This window comes from Oncorhynchus tshawytscha, linkage group LG06 (genome assembly GCF_018296145.1).
Source record: "Oncorhynchus tshawytscha isolate Ot180627B linkage group LG06, Otsh_v2.0, whole genome shotgun sequence".
Lineage (NCBI taxonomy): Eukaryota > Metazoa > Chordata > Actinopteri > Salmoniformes > Salmonidae > Oncorhynchus > Oncorhynchus tshawytscha.
This window is the reverse complement of record NC_056434.1, coordinates 70,817,295-70,833,813: the sequence shown is the minus strand read 5'-3', so window position 1 is coordinate 70,833,813 and position 16,519 is coordinate 70,817,295. Positions and strand designations below refer to the sequence as shown.

The window sequence follows — 16,519 nt, the reverse complement described above, 5'->3', positions numbered from 1 at the left end:
CCTAAGCTTCTAAGGTCTATGACTGTCCAGGGTGTATCCCTTGGTACGGTCATAGGAGTAGTTGTTCTGTTATGTATTGTGTAACAGGTCCAACCTGTGGCTGTGTAATACAAAGGCCATTGCCATTTTCATCTTTGGCATGGGGTACTTGTTTCCCCTGTTCCCCATACTCCAGTCTATGGAACCTATCCTGGGGTCCTGAGACATATCTATAGTATCTATATGTCCTATTCCTTTGGTAGGGTAACAATATACCATGGGTATAATTTCCAAATATCCTTCTATCCCATGCAGACGAATTTCCCGTGTGTAAGTATAGTACTATATCTTTCAGCCAGGTTTCTTCTTTATTTCCTGTGGACTTCTTTAGTTTAGATGCTTTATCCTTTGAAGTGCTTCTACGTACTTTAAGCTATTTTTTAGACACAGCACATCATGTTCTCCCGGCTGGGTCATATTTTCAGACAAAATGTCACTTCGGAAGGTTGTGGGTGTCTGAGTAGACGCTGTGACCGTGGTTGAGCTATTTCCTTGTCGGGTCAAATTTAGGGCGCTAGTGTTCCGTGGCCAGGTCGTGGTGTTTCTATCAACATCACTTGGGTTGTGGCACACTATATCCTCCCATGTACTGGCCAAGGGGTCTTGATCAAATATACATTTTATCTCAGTTAGGTTACCACTTAGCATACCTCTCCACTTTTCCCCTTTATAGGAGTTGGTGTATTTGGCCATCCCTACATGTCTGATTTACTAATTGGGGCCCTCTGGTAAGGTTTACTGCCCATCCATACAGGGTCCCATATTTTTTAGAATTTCCACAAAATAGCAACCGGTTCTGTTATATTTGCCTCAGTATTATTCCAATAGGTGTAGTTAAACCTTTATCTCAATTTTTCCGTCGGGAACCCAGGGCATACAGTATTGCTTTGACCTGTGTCACAGCTTATTGGTTCCCCCTTATGTCTTATAAGAGCTCTAAATACCGTTAGGCAGGATTCACATTCTTGTTGAAACACCTCTAAGCCTTGTCTATCTGCTTGTTCCTCTTGTAAGTGTACTACATTTAGTACCAGTCCTAAAAAATATAGCTAATGGTACTAGGACTATAGTGGAAAGGGCACTTACCCACCAGCACCAGCCGATTTTACATTCCCAGTGCTTGGTCCTATATTCTCCCAGTCTCGTGTTTCCTGTGGAAACAGGGGAGGCTGGAGGTTAGAACATATATTTATTCTTTCTTTTTATCAGGGTGGCTGTTCTCCACATTGGTGCTCTGTCCTGTGCTCTGTTGTCTACTTGTGCCCTCTCCAGGGCCTGGTTTATTTCCCTGGGGGCCAGAGGGGGGTTTTCTAAAGAGATTTCTGATTTTCTCCTTAAACCCTCCTGACTGAGTTACATCTCCTTTTTGCTCACCCTTACCCTCTCCAGGGGACGTGACTCTGTCTACCATCATATGGCAGGCCCAGACACAATTCACCTTGGATAGGGCATCCTGACCAATATACAATTGCCATCCCATTTTTACCGGCCACCTTTTCCTACCATCCCCCAATTCTGGGGCCTTAGTCATGTCACCTTCCAAACAGGTAACTCCATAAAACGTCTTTTCCTTTCTCATACTACACCCATAGTGACGCTCCCGTACTACCGCTTTACTTTCCCAAGGAAATAATACAATTTCAAAGTTGTATCAACTGCCGTGTCTTTTTGAGATGCTGAGTAGGTGAATGGATGATCTCCGCATGTGTGGTTCCCACCGTGAAGAATGGAGGAGGAGGTGTGATGGTGTGGGGGTGCTTTGCTGGTGACACTGTCTGTGATTTATTTAGAATTCAAGGCACACTTAACCAGCATGGCTACCACAGCATTCTGCAGCTATAAGCCATTCCATTTGGTTTACGCTTAGGAGGACTATCATTTGTATTTCAAGAGGACAGTTACCTATCACACCTCCAGGCTGTGTAAGGGCTATTTGACCAAGAAGGAGAGAGATGGAGTGCTGCATCAGATGACCTGGCCTCACCCGACCTCAACCGAATTGAGATGGTTTGTGATGAGTTGGACAGCAGAGTGAAGGAAGAGAGGCCAACAAGTGCTCAGCATATATGGGAACTCCTTCAAAACTGTTGGAAAAGCCTTCCAGATGAAGCTGGTTGAGAGAATGCCAAGAGTTTGAAAAGTTGTCATCAAGGCAAAGGGTGGCTACTTTGAATAATCTAAAATCTAAAATATATTTTGGTTTGTTTAACACTTTTTTGGTTACTACATGATTCCATTGTGTTATTTCATAGTTTTGATGTCTTCACTATTATTCTACAATGTAGAAAATATGGCAAATAAAGAAAAACCCTTGAATGAGTAGGTGTGTCCAAACCTTTGACTGGTACTGTATATGTTTAATGACAAATGGTTTATGCAGGATTAATTTTATGCAAACATTTTATGCAGGATACATGTTTTGACATGTTCAAGGTTGTACTACAGTAGTACAGTATCAGAACAACCATTCAGAGTATGTTTCAATAAAAAACGTTCCAATAACTTCAAATCAGTTATTTTCAAACAGCACTATTAATTACTTGAAACTAGAGATTATCTTTTTAGTTTAGGGGTGTAGTATGTCAAAGATAAGTATGATTTTAATGGTCAAAGTGTTGCCTCTGATCATGGCTAGACTTGGGTGTGACAACATCAGCACTTTCAGTTGATATCACAGTCATTATCTGCTGTCAAAACCACATTTTGCCAAATTGTTTTTATTTTTTACATTGCAACGTAATTTGGCTGATCAGCTGGTGTGACTTGTTGTGTAAAATATTTGTGTTGTTGTTGTTGCTGTTGTGTCTACAGGTGCACAGAGTGCGTCCACAGTGAGCCATGTGCCTGTAAAGCAAGGAGGCTCCATCGCCATCCCATGTCTCTATGATCAGAGATGTAGAAACCCTGTGAGATAGTGGTGTAGGGTAGTTTGCTTTGTTGCTCATGTGTAATACGCACTGACCATCCTAAGACCAGTGGAAAGACCTCAATCTCTGATGACATCAACCGGCGAATCTTCACTGTGACATTGACGAGTATAAGTCCTCTTGGAGATGATTATTTCTGGTGTATTGTGGAGAAGAGAAGGAAAGATGAAGGGGTTCAACTGCAGCTATCTGTTACTAAAGGTAAGATGCACTACTTGCATATCCAGTAATGGAGAATGAATAGTGCTCAGTAATGTTGCATGGACCACCTGTTGCATGTTACTTGTCCCTTTTGTATCAAAGATTTAAATCCATTTACAGTTGAATATTGCCGTTATGAGATCACAAATGTCTTTGTTATTTTATAGTGCATTCTGAAACTATTCAGACCTATTCCCTTTTTATCACGTTACAGCCTTATTCTAAAATGGATGAAATAAAAATGGTTCCTCTTCAATCTACATCCAATTCCCCATAATGACTAAGCAAAAACAGTTTTTTAGATATTTTACAAAATGTATTAAACATTTTAAACATAAATATCACATTTACATAAGTATTCCGACATTTTACTCATTACTTTGTTGAAGCCCTTTTAGCAGCGATTACAGCCTTGAGTCTTCTTGGGTATGACGCTACAAGCTTGGCAAACCTGTTTTTGTGGAGTTTCTCCCATTATTCTCTGCAGATCCTCTCAAGGTCTGCCAGGTTGGATGGGGAGCGTTGCTGCACAGCTATTTTCAGGTCTGTCCAGAGATGTTCGATTGGGTTCAAGTCCGGGCTCTGGTTAGGACATTCAGAGACTTGTCTAGAAACCACTCCTGTGTTGTCCTGGCTGTGTGCTTAGGGTTGTTGTCCAGTTGGAAGGTGAACCTTTGCCCCAGTCTGAGATTTTCATCAAGGATCTCTCTATACTTTGCTCCGTTCATCTTTCTCTTGATCCTGACCAGTCTCCCAGTCCCTGCCGCTGAAAACATCCCCACAGCATGATGCTGCCACTAACTTGCTTCATCATAGGTATGATGCCTGGTTCCCTCCAGACGTGACGATTGGCAATCAGGCCAGAGAGTTCCATCTTGGTTTTATTAGACCAGAGAATCTTGAATTTTCATGGTCAGGGTCCTTTATGTGCCTTTTGGCAAACTCCAAGCGGGCTGTCATGTGCCATTTACTCAGGAGTGGCTTCCGTCTGGCCACTCTAGCATAAAGTACCGATTGGTGGAGTGCTGCATAGAGGGTTGTCCTTCTGGAAGGTTCTCCCATCTCCACAGAGGAACCATGGAGCTCTGTCAGAGTACTCTTCTCGCTGACCAAGGCCCTTCTCCACCGATTGCTTAGTTTGGCCGGGCAGCCAGATCTAGGAAGAGTCTTAGTGGTTTTCAAACTTCTTCAATTTAAGAATGATGGAAGCCACTGTGTTCTTGGGGACCTTCAATTCTACAGACATTTTTAGTAACCTTCCCCAGATGGTCTGTTCAGTTGGCTCGGTGGCTCCCCATCCCACGTCACTCTCCACCAGATCATCGGGCTCCCTCTCTGCAGCGGGATTGACAGGTGTCTTGCCTCAGCCGTATCGTCAGGCTCCCGTGCCTCAGCCGGCTCTCACGCTACTACCGGTTCGTCGGGCTTCCACTCCCCAACCGGCTTGCCCAGCGCCCACGTCTCGGCCGGTTTGCCCAGGTGGGATGCAGGGTGGTGCCCCAAGGGGAGGGGGGTGGTACTGTCACGTCTGCTCCCGCTCTCCCCCTCTGGCGCTTGAAGGTGCCAGGCTGCCCTGCATCATGCACTCCTGCTATCCATTACGCACACCTGCCTTCCCTCGTCACGCGCATCAGCGTTATTGGACTCACCTTGACTCATTCATCATCTGTTTATTTCCTCCCCTATATTTGTCAGGTCCCCTGCTCTGTTCCCTGTTGCTGCATTGATTGGTTTGTATTACTAGTTTGTTGACGCTGTTCCTGTCTCGTTCCATGTCCGTTATTCATTAAATGCTTTACTCCCCGCACCTGCTTCGTCTCTCCAGCATCATTCCATGTGACAATTGCATTCATGTCTAAAATGTTCTATATAAATTGATTTGATATCAGTGATAGAGAAAATCTGAAATAAGATGACATACTATAATCCTGAAAAAAAACATAATTGATGAGAGAATTTAACTAGGACTATGAAATAATGAAGATTTTTTTATATGTTATTATTTTATTGCTTGATTAATAACACTCTGGGACATGGTAAAAACTTCTACTTCAAAATCAAAAAAAAATGTAAATGCATTTTTGTGTTTTTAAGGTAAAGGACACCTGCCTTTCTATTTAAAGCCTTTTGGAATCCACATTTTACACTGTTTAACACTGAATAAAAAATTATTTTTCCTGAGGACAGAAAAGGCACCACAATATAGGAATGACCCAACCAGCAAAATTACATTTTACATATATCTGTACCATTGTAACTCATTTGATGGCTATAGCAAGGATGCAATGGGTTGAATCAAGCAATATGACATACACTATTTATAAACATCTGTGAGAATATGGATCAGTAATATTGACAGGTTCTTCTAAGCAGCAACGCCAGTTGAAGGCTGCATTTGCACCTCATTACTATCAGACAGGAACAGACCAACACAGGACTCAGGAGTTAATACATTAGATTATCAGTGTATTTAGGATGGGGAATAAACCACAAATAATCATCGTATAAACAAGCATACTGTATGTATTAGCAGACTTTTTACAATCTTTTGACCATTTCAGCTTTGGTCAGGTTTTCAACTGTTAAACATCAGTGAACACACAAGGTCTTGCACAGGGCACTGGTTGCATTATGTCTTTAAAACAAGAGAGTTGAAGAAGTGATGTCTATGTGGATCAGGAAGTTGTCAGTTGCCTGGGTACCTTGGTCCCTGACACAGCAGTTTGCCCGTACAAACATAAATACTACCAGAGTCGTTCTCTCTCATCCACTCATGGCTCCACATCTCCTCCTTGTCCTGCGCATCCTTTTCTTCCTCACTGGACTCTCAGGTAAGTGAGGGAAGACATTTTGTTGTTTGATATTATTAGGCTTAGTTCCTCCAAGTCAGACACTGAGACTGAAAACATGCTGAAAGTCATAACACTTGTCATGTTCTGTCTACTTTGCCCATAGACATTGTGGTCACATTATGGATTTCAGTATTAGGGTGGCAGGTGGACTAGTGGTTAGAGCGTTGGGCCAGTAACTGAAAGGTTGCTAGATCGAATCCCTGAGCTGACAAGTTAAATATCTGTTGTTCTCCCCCTGAACAAGGCAGTTTACCCACTGTTCCGATGCTGTCATTGTAAATAAGAATTTGTTCTTATCTGACTTGCCAAGTAAAATAAAGGTTAAAATTTGTGATTGATGGGTGCTGTTTTTAATGATTTATCTTGTGAAACAGTTATACCTTTCAACAGTTCTACAATTCTAATTGTTGCGAAACACATTTAAGTAAGACTTCAAGTAAAAGAGAACTAACATATTATTATCAATATCAATTTTAACAAATGTGCTTGTAACTTATTTTGCACAAACATACAGTAGATATCAAGAACATTTCAGTCAAATGTTTTACTATATACAAATGTATTAAACAGAAATGTTAATTGAAACCATAGATTGTCTCCATAGTTTAGGGGTGTAGTAATTTCCATGTCAAAGCTACTTTAATTGCTGCCTCTGTACTCATGGCTGGACTTTGGCATGACAACATCAGCACTTACATGTATCAATTACTGTCTGTTGTCACAAACACGTGGTGTTACAACCACAGTTTGCCAAATTTTTCAACAAAAGTCACAACTTCAAGAATTACAGTGGGGCAAAAAAGTATTTAGTCAGCCACCAATTGTGCAAGTTCTCCCACTTAAAAAGATGAGAGAGGCCTGTAATTTTCATCATAGGTACACTTCAACTATGACAGACAAAATGAGAAAAGAAAATCCAGAAAATCACATTGTAGGATTTTTAATGAATTTATTTGCAAATTATGGTGGAAAATAAGTATTTGGTCAACAACAAAAGTTTCAATACTTTGTTATATACCCTTTGTTGGCAATGACAGAGGTCAAACGTTTTCTGTAAGTCTTCACAAGGTTTTCACACACTGTTGCTGGTATTTTGGCCCATTCCTCCATGCAGATCTCCCCTAGAGCAGTGATGTTTTGGGGCTGTTGCTGGGCAACACGGACTTTCAACTCCCTCCAAAAATGTTCTATAGGGTTGAGATCTGGAGACTGGATAGGCCACTCCAGGACCTTGAAATGCTTCTTACGAAGCCACTCCTTCGTTGCCCGGGCTGTGTGTTTGGGATCATTGTCATGCTGAAAGACCCAGCCATGTTTCATCTTCAATGCCCTTGCTGATGGAAGGAGGTTTTCACTCAAAATCTCACGATACATGGCCCCATTCATTCTTTCCTTTACACGGATCAGTCGTCCTGGTCCCTTTGCGGAAAAACAGCCCCAAAGCATGATGTTTCCACCCCCATGCTTCACAGTAGGTATGGTGTTCTTTGGATGCAACTCAGCATTCTTTGTCCTCCAAACACGACGAGTTGAGTTTTTACGAAAAAGTTATATTTTGGTTTCATCTGACATTCTCCCAATCTTCTTCCGGATCATCCAAATGCTCTCTAACAAACTTCAGACGGGCCTGGACATGTACTGGCTTAAGCAGGGGGACACGTCTGGCACTGCAGGATTTGAGTCCCTGACGGCGTAGTGTGTTACTGATGGTAGGCTTTGTTACTTTGGTCCCAGCTCTCTGCAGGTCATTCACTAGGTCCCCCCGTGTGGTTCTGGGATTTTTGCTCACCGTTCTTGTGATGATTTTGACCCCACGGGGTGAGATCTTGCGTGGAGCCCCAGATCGAGGGAGATTATCAGTGGTCTTGTATGTCTTCCATTTCCTAATAATTGCTCCCACAGTTGATTTCTTCAAACCAAGCTGCTTACCTATTGCAGATTCAGTCTTCCCAGCCTGGTGCAGGTCTACAATTTTGTTTCTGGTGTCCTTTGACAGCTCTTTGGTCTTGGCCATAGTGGAGTTTGGAGTGTGACTTTGAGGTAGTGGACAGGTGTCTTTTATACTGATAACAAGTTCAAACAGGTGCCATTAATACAGGTAACGAGTGGAGGACAGAGGAGCCTCTTAAAAAATAAGTTACAGGTCTGTGAGAGCCAGAAATCTTGCTTGTTTGTAGGTGACCAAATGCTTATTTTCCACCATAATTTGCAAATAAATTCATTAAAAATCCTACAATGTGATTTTCTGGATTTTTTTTCTCATTTTGTCTGTCATAGTTGACGTGTACCTTTGATGAAAATTACAGGCCTCTCTCATCTTTTTAAGTGGGAGAACTTGCACAATTGGTGGCTGACTAAATACTTTTTTGCCCCACTGTATGTCAAATTGTTTGGTTGATCATCTGATGGGACTTATGAGCAGCTGGATAAAATGTAAATATTTAAATGTGTTCTCTGTTGTTGTGTCTACAGATACACAGAGTGTGTCCACAGTGAGTCATGTGTCTGTTAAGCGGGGAGGCTCCATCACCATCCCATGTCTCTATAATCAGAGATATAGAAACAATGTGAAATACTGGTGTAGGGGATATTATTGGATAGGTTGCTCTACTGTAGTACGCACTGACCATCAAAAGACCAGCAGAAAGACTTCAATCTCTGATGACATCAACCAGCGAGTCTTCACTGTGACCATGACAAGTCTTAGTCCTAGTGATTCTGATTATTACTGGTGTATTGTGGAGAGGAAGAGCAAGGCAGATGATGGGGTTATACTGCAGATATCTGTTCCTCCAGGTGAGACACTGCTGTGTCCATTAAAGCAGAATTAACAGTAGTGCTCAGTAATATCTCATAAAGTAATGAACCATAGCAGTCCTGTTGATGAGTGTGTTACTATTCCCTCTACAAAGCAGTCATACATATTTTCACCAAATTAAATCCATAGAGGATATTATTCTGGCAGATTACAAACATCTATGTGCACCTCCTGGGCAGAACAGACTATGTGTTTGATAGAATCACAAGTTGCTGTTTCATCATCAAACACCCTGTATGCTCTAGTTGACATCTATTGTACATACTATCAGTGACTGAACCAGTGTTTCAACTTACTAGGTAGTGGCTAGGTAGTAGCCAATATATATATTGGTGTATTCTTTTGTCAGACTCATCCATTCACAGCCTCTATCATTGTGTTCAGGTACTCCAGAACTCTATGTGGACCAACAACAGATGACTGGAGTTGTAGGAGGGAGTGTCACTGTGCTCTGTTACTATAGTTCACAAGGAAGTACAGGGGGGTGGTGCAGGATGGGAGGCTCTTGTGTGGCTGCGGGACATTCTAGGGTTTTAGATGGAACATGTGTGAAGTTAGTGCAGGAGGAGAGCCGAACCACCAACGGTTATGTCTTAATGGTGACTATGAGTGGATTGATGATGGAGAACACTGGCTGGTACTGGTGCGAAAAGGGAGACCTACAGATGCCTGTTCATATCACTGTCAATCAACCAACCACAACACAGAGCACCACCACAAGTAAGTACAGAGCAATCCCACATAAAACCAAGTCTGATTCTCTTTTTATTCATCCAGTGTTGTTAGAGATTAAGGAACATTGAAAGGCCTTTTCTGAAACAAAGTGGAAATCTCTGGACAACACATTCTCTTGAGTTTATCTGGTCATTCATGTTAAATATCAATAAGAAAATGAACATTGTTTATTCAACTTTTCATCATATCGACCACTTATATTTGACATTAATACTGAAAATTCTAAGAATTGGATTTTAATGTATGTCACATATTAGATAAGAAGGATGATAGTGATTAGTTTCAATCAACATCACAATGGCTTGGTTTTAATAATATCAATGTTAATGATACAACAGTCAGTTTATTGAAGCTACTTAATCATTTCTGCCTCTCACAGCAACACAAGCTTCATCCACTCACCAAGCGTCACTAACCAGTGCTAAGTCTAACACTTCTCCTCCCACAGTTACCCCTTCTGTTACAAACAGGGACAATGTTTTAACTAACGAGAACACAGATGAGAAGCACCAGAGGTCAGTATTCATTCTTCACTATTTCCCTCACTTTTACAGTCATCCAAATAGTTGGTGATAGTGTAAGGGTGTTGGGGATAAGGTTATTATAGTAAATACAAATGAATAATGAAGAAACTATTTAGTGATCTTCTGAAATAAAATAATAAACACACCTGTTTGAAAAATGTATTCTATGCTGAAACTATTTTCTTTGACTCCAAAGCGAACTAAAATATAATAGAAACCATTATGATTATGTTCAGTTTTTGTTTTGGGGCAAAAAATGTAACTGTATTTTTAATGTTTTATAGCTTCTGAATCTGACGGGTCACATTGAGACGGACTTTCATTTAAAGGTATACTCAGCGAGATGTTGTCGCCACCAGCAGCAACACAGATATCGGCCGCGTTCCCCCACTAAATTGTTGCATGTGTCAACAAACAGAGAAGTTTAGCCTCGCACTTCAACATACCTGGTTGTTGTGGCTATTGACACGCTACTACTGTTATCTTTGTGCAGCTACGTCATCTCGCTGAGTCTACCTTTAAATCCAATCTAACCCATGACCTGTCCCATCACCTTGTCACTTTTCTTGCAACTGTAGGGCAGTAATGCACATCCCTAAAAACCACAACACTATACATACATTTCTCCTAACCTCCCATGCATTGGCTACATTCTGTCCCTAACACTAAAGCTACAAATGAAACTAAATCATATAAAAAACAAAATATGAATGTTTTTATCAACATTAAACTAAATAAAAATAGGAAATAGTAAAACTTCCTGAAACTAAACTGAATTTCAAATAAAAATATTAAAACCAATAGAAATAAAAAAATATATATCAAAACACAAAACTATAATAACCTTGGTGGAGACACCTGTGACTAGCAAGGCTGATCAAACCAGAGACCAGTGTCTGGGTTAACAATAATAACTGTAGGTCTCCACATTACAAAACGACCTGTTTCATTTTCAGATAAAGAAAAATCTATACAAAATGAAACATCTTCCTTAAATGTTCTTGCTTAAGCATTTACCACCATGCCTGTGGTTATCTATATATTCAATTTGATTTCATATTCCAGTTTGCTGGTTGTCCTGCTCATTCCCCTGAGCCTGTTGGTGGTGTTGATAGCTGTTACCTTGGTCACATTGAAGCTGTTGAGAAAACATAGTAAGTCTTTTTTCAATTATATTTAAAATGTATAATGTTTATGACTGTCATTTGCAGAATATTATAAATACAGAAGGGTTGTTGCTTCTACAAATGAAAGGTTTGACATGAAAGATCATTAGTACCAACATGTTAACTTTTCTTTATTTCAGAGGAGAAGAAGGCAAAGTACCAACCACCAAACACCACAGTAGTAAGCTATGATCATGTTTCCTTTCACTTCTTGATATTCTAGGGCTCTCTTTGGTAAGTAGTTAGTCATAACAAGCATTTTGAATCAAAACCCTTTTGACCCAACCCCCCTTTGACCCAACCTAAACCCTCTGCAAACCAACTTAACCCACCTCAAACTCAACCCAACCCACTCCAACCCAACTCAAAGTGAAAGTTAACATTCTCTGTCTCTCACTGAGTTCATGTGATCATGTTGCTCTCCCTCCTCCATCACACAGGACCTAAACCCTGAGAGACATGGTGACTTATACAGCACTGTGATTCCTATGCAGCACAGGACAGCACAAAGGGTAAACATTAAACTAAATAAAGGCATAACCACAGCTAGTCTTATAGAAAACGTTTTCTGTTTTGAAAAGCAGAAAAGCAGAACTTGCATTGGCACATACATAAAAAGCTGCTCTACTGTGTTGATGATTTGACTAAGTTATGCATGCATGCATGTGTGCGTGTGTGTGTTTATTTTCCTCCTCTCTTACAGGCAGCAGAACCAGATGGTGGTCTACAGCGCAGTGGCCCAACACCAGAGATACAGTAGGTCACAAAGAACCAGACAAGATGTTGGGGGAAATACTGGAGGATCTCAGTGAACTAGGGCATCAGAACAAGTCTCCAGATTGAGTAACATATAAAGTTGTTTTATTTGTCACCTGCCCCAACCCTTTGTCCTCATTACTTTATTGTTCTCTTGTTAATCTGCATATTTTAAAGACTGAACATCTTGTACTTGTAATAAACTGTGCCCATGTTGACACTTAACTGTACATGTGTTTTTCAATAAAGGATATCAAATAAATAAACAGAATAAACCTGAATGTTTTCCTTTATGGAAAACATTCAGGTTTATTCTGTTTATTTATTTTTTAGTCTTTATATAAATATAGAATAAGAGCCTTGTGTCAAAACTAGCCCATCAAATGCAATTGTTTCTATCTGCAGCTGAGGGTGGCATTAGGACCCAAACAAAAGCAAATATCACAAAAACAAATATCACTGGATTCCTGCCGCTCTGGATTATTACACCGAATCATTACTCCAGATCATTGCCGCTAGCTAGCTGCAAACGAGTGGCTACTGTTAGCTAACGCCTTTGTCCCGACTACCGAGCAGCACCCTGACTCACCTATTGCTGCTCTTTTGACCCTATGATCACTCTGCTACATAGCTGATGCCCCCTGGACTGCTTCAATAACACAGTTCCTCATTTTGTTTACCTGTCGGCCCCAGCCTCGAACCCAGGTCCTGCATGTACCTAATTGACCTGAAACCTCTCTCATCAACGCATAGTTTTACCTCCACTTTACTCACATCCTACCATACCCTTGTCTGTACATTATGCCTTGAATCTATTCTACCATGTCCAGAAATCTGCTCCTTTTATTCTCTGTCCCCAATGCACTAGACGACCAGTTCTTATAGCCGTTAGCTGTACCCTTATCCTACTCCTCCTTGTTCCTCTGGTGATGTAGAGGTTAACACAGGCCCTGGAGCCCCCAGTTCCACTCCTATTCCCCAGGCGTTATCATTTGTTATCTTCTGTAACCGTAAAAGCTTTGGTTTTATGCATGTTAACATCAGAAGCCTCCTCCCTAAGTTTGTTTTATTCACTGCTTTAGCACACTCCGCCAACCATGATGTCCTAGCTGTGTTTGAATCCTGACTTAGGAAGACCACCAAAAAATCTGAAATTCCCATCCCAACTACAACAATTTTATCATAGATACACGTCAACTGTGAGAGATGGAATCTAAAACAAAAATCTAGAAAATGACATTGTATGATTTTTAACCTCTATAGGGTAGGGGGCAGCATTCGGAATTTTGGATGAAAAGCATGCCCAAATTAAACGGCCTGCTACTCAGGCCCAGAAGACATGATATGCATATAACTGGTAGATTTGGATAGAAAACACTCAAGTTTCCAAAACTGTTAAAATAGTGTCTGAGTATAACAGAACTGATTTGGCAGGCGAAAACCTGAGAAAAATCCATTCAGGAAGTAGTTTGGGGTTTTGTAGTTTTCTATTCAATGCCATTACAGTATCCATTGACTTAGGACTCCACTAGATGTCAACAGTCTTTAGAAATCGTTTCAGGCTTGTATTCTTATAAATGAGGGAGTAAGACCAGTCTGAACGAGTGGACCCAAATGTGACGCAGAGTTTTTTCAGGCGCATGTGCATTTCTTGTTTACCTTTTATATTGACAACATTATTGTCCAGTTGAAATTATATAGATCATTTAGGCTAAAAAACAACCTGAGGAATGAATATAAACATCGTTTGACATGTTTCTATGAACTTTACGGATACAATTTAGATTTTTTTGTCTGATAGTTTTGACTGAGTTTAAGCCTGTGGATTACTGAAGAAAACACGCTAACAAAATGGAGGTTTTTGGATCTAAAGAGACTTCATCGAACAAAAGGAACATTTATTGAGTAAATGAATGTCTTCTGATTGCCACCATAGGAAGATCATCAAAGGTAAGGGATTAATTTTCTCTATTTCTGAGTTTTGTAACGCTTCTGCTTGGCTGGCAACTGTTTGTAATAATTTGTCAACTGGGCTATGTTCTGGGCTAGGTATGCTTTCGCCAAAAAGCATTTTATAAATATGTCACTGTGGTTGGTTTAACAAGAAGTTAATCTTTAAACCTATGTAAAATCTGTTTTGTTTTCTGAATTTTTATAATGAGCATTTCTGTATTTGAATTTGGCGCTCTGCAACCTCACTGGATGTTGGCCAGATGGGATTCTAGCGTCCCACATACCCTAGAGAGGTTAAGTAATTAATTTGCATTTTATTGCATGACATAAGTATTTGATACATCAGAAAAGCAGAACTTAATATTTGGTACAGAAACCTTTGTTTTCAATTACAGAGATCATACCTTTCCTGTAGTTCTTGACCAGGTTTGCACACACTGCAGCAGGGATTTTGACCCACTCCTCCATTCAGACCTTCTCCAGATTCTTCAGGTTTCGGGGCTGTCGCTGGGCAATACGGACTTTCAGCTGGTCCTGTTACTAGCTTTAAGGCATGTGATTGTATTGTATATGTATGTCTGTGCCATTACAGGCTTGGGGAGAGCCATTGTATAGTCCTATGAGTATCATTGGACAGACACCTGCATTTGTGTGTGGATACGCCACGAATAGAATCAGTAAACAAGCAAGAATTGCGACAGAAAGATAATGGTGGCAAGAGGCCAAGGGGTGTTAACAAAACACAGACGGGTGTAGAATTTGGTGGTGGACTCGTGGTCATCTTTTCCAGTAGTTGACTTTCAAGGGATTTCACTTTTTCTTCTCGAGAAGACGCTTTTCTCCCCAGTTCCTTGTTGTCTTCTTTCTTAATGATACACCAGTCAGTTTATTCAAGCTACTTTATCATTACTGCCTCTCACAGTAACACAAGCTCAAAACCACTCACCAAACCTCACTAACCAGATTTGACACTTCTCAGCCCACAGTCACCCCTTCTGTTCCTACAGACCAGAACAATTGGGGAACTGACGAGATGCAACAAGAGAAGAACCAGGGGTCAGTATTCAGTCTGCTGCAAATCACATAACTTTAAAACCTCTTTGGGATAGGGGGCAGCATTTTCACTTTTGGATAAATAGCGTGCCCAATTTCAACTTCCTGCTACTCATGCCCAGAATATAAGATATGCATATTATTTGGATAGAAAACACTCTGAAGTTTCTAAAACTGTTTGAATCATGTCTGTGAGTATAACACAACTTATGTAGCAGGCAAAACCCCAAGGTCTAACCATTCAGAATTATTTATTTTTGAGGTCACTGTCTGTTCAATGACTTCTCATGGGGAAACGATATTAATTAGGCACTTGTTTGCAGTTCTTAACGCTTCCACTGGATGTCACCAGTCTTTGGAATTTGGTTGAGGTTATTCCTTTGTGCAATGAAGAAGTACGGTCATATTGGAATAGGGTAACACTGTTGAGAGTTCGGCAAGACTAGAAAAGTAGCGTTAGTTTCCTCTCGTCCTCTATTGAAAACAGATAGATAGACCCGTCTTCAATTTTATCGATTATTAACGTTTAAAAATACCTAAAGTTGTATTACAAAAGTATTTTGAAATGTTTTGGCAAAGTTTACAGGTAACCTTTGAGATATTTTGTATTGACTTTGCGCAAATTGGAAGCTGTTTTTTTCTGGATCAAACACACCAAATAAATTGACATTTTGGATATATTTATTTTACTAGGCAAGTCAGTTAAGTACAAGTTCTTATTTTCAATGACGGCCTTGAAACAGTGGGTTAACTGCCTGTTCAGGCGCAGAACGACAGATTTGTACCTTGTCAGCTCAGGGATTTGAACTTGCAACCTTCCGGCTACTAGTCCAACGCTCTAACCACTAGGCTACCCTGGACGGAATTATTCGAACAAAAGGATCATTTGTGATGTTTATGGGACATATTGGAGCGCCAGCAAAAGAAGCTTGTCAAAGGTAAGGCATGATTTATATTTTATTTCTGCGTTTTGTGTAGCGCCTGCAGGGTTGAAATATACTCTCTTTGTTAACTGTTATGCTATCATCAGATAGTAGCATCTTATGCTTTCGCCGAAAAGCCTTTTTAAAATCGGACATGTTGGCTGGACTCACAACGAGTGTAGCTTTAATTTAGTATCTTACATGTGTGATTTAATGAAAGTTTGATTTTTATATAATTTTATTTGACTTTGCCGCTCTGCATTGTCCCTGGCTTTTGGCCAAGTGAGACGCGACTGTCCCCCTATCCTAGAGTTAATAGCCATCCAAACAGTTGTTTATACTGTAAGGGTGTGGATCACCTGACTAGAAAGGCTGATCAGAGTTAACAATAATACTTTTAATTGCCCAAATTACAAAGAAATATGTATTTTTCATTTTCAGATATAGAGTGTATACAAAATGAAACACATTCCTTAAATGTTCTTGCTGAAACATTTACCACTTCACCATGGTTCAATATCTTTGCGGGTGTCCTGGGACTTGCCTAAGGGAGGCCTTTGGATGACTTTACA

At 40.4% G+C, this 16,519-nt stretch overlaps 1 protein-coding gene across 1 annotated transcript; it reads left to right on the top strand.

Moving 5' to 3' along the window:
- The first annotated feature begins 5,876 nt into the window (after window positions 1-5,876).
- LOC112253017 (polymeric immunoglobulin receptor-like) lies at window positions 5,877-12,224 on the top strand. Its single transcript, XM_042323589.1, has 8 exons — window positions 5,877-5,998; window positions 8,492-8,815; window positions 9,222-9,557; window positions 10,021-10,087; window positions 11,162-11,250; window positions 11,403-11,443; window positions 11,703-11,774; window positions 11,966-12,224. Exons 1-8 carry the CDS (start codon window positions 5,941-5,943, stop codon window positions 12,020-12,022), a joined length of 1,044 nt encoding a protein of 347 aa, XP_042179523.1. The 5' UTR covers window positions 5,877-5,940; the 3' UTR covers window positions 12,023-12,224.
- The last annotated feature ends 4,295 nt before the right edge of the window (window positions 12,225-16,519 follow it).

Bases quoted from the DNA above. Each gene is read 5' to 3' on its own strand.
- LOC112253017 (XM_042323589.1), top strand. From the start codon at position 5,941: ATGGCTCCACATCTCCTCCTTGTCCTGCGCATCCTTTTCTTCCTCACT. The intron at 10,088-11,161 runs GTCAGTATTCAT...TTCATATTCCAG, and splicing joins ACAGATGAGAAGCACCAGAG to TTTGCTGGTTGTCCTGCTCA. The intron at 11,444-11,702 runs GTAAGCTATGAT...TCCATCACACAG, and splicing joins AACCACCAAACACCACAGTA to GACCTAAACCCTGAGAGACA.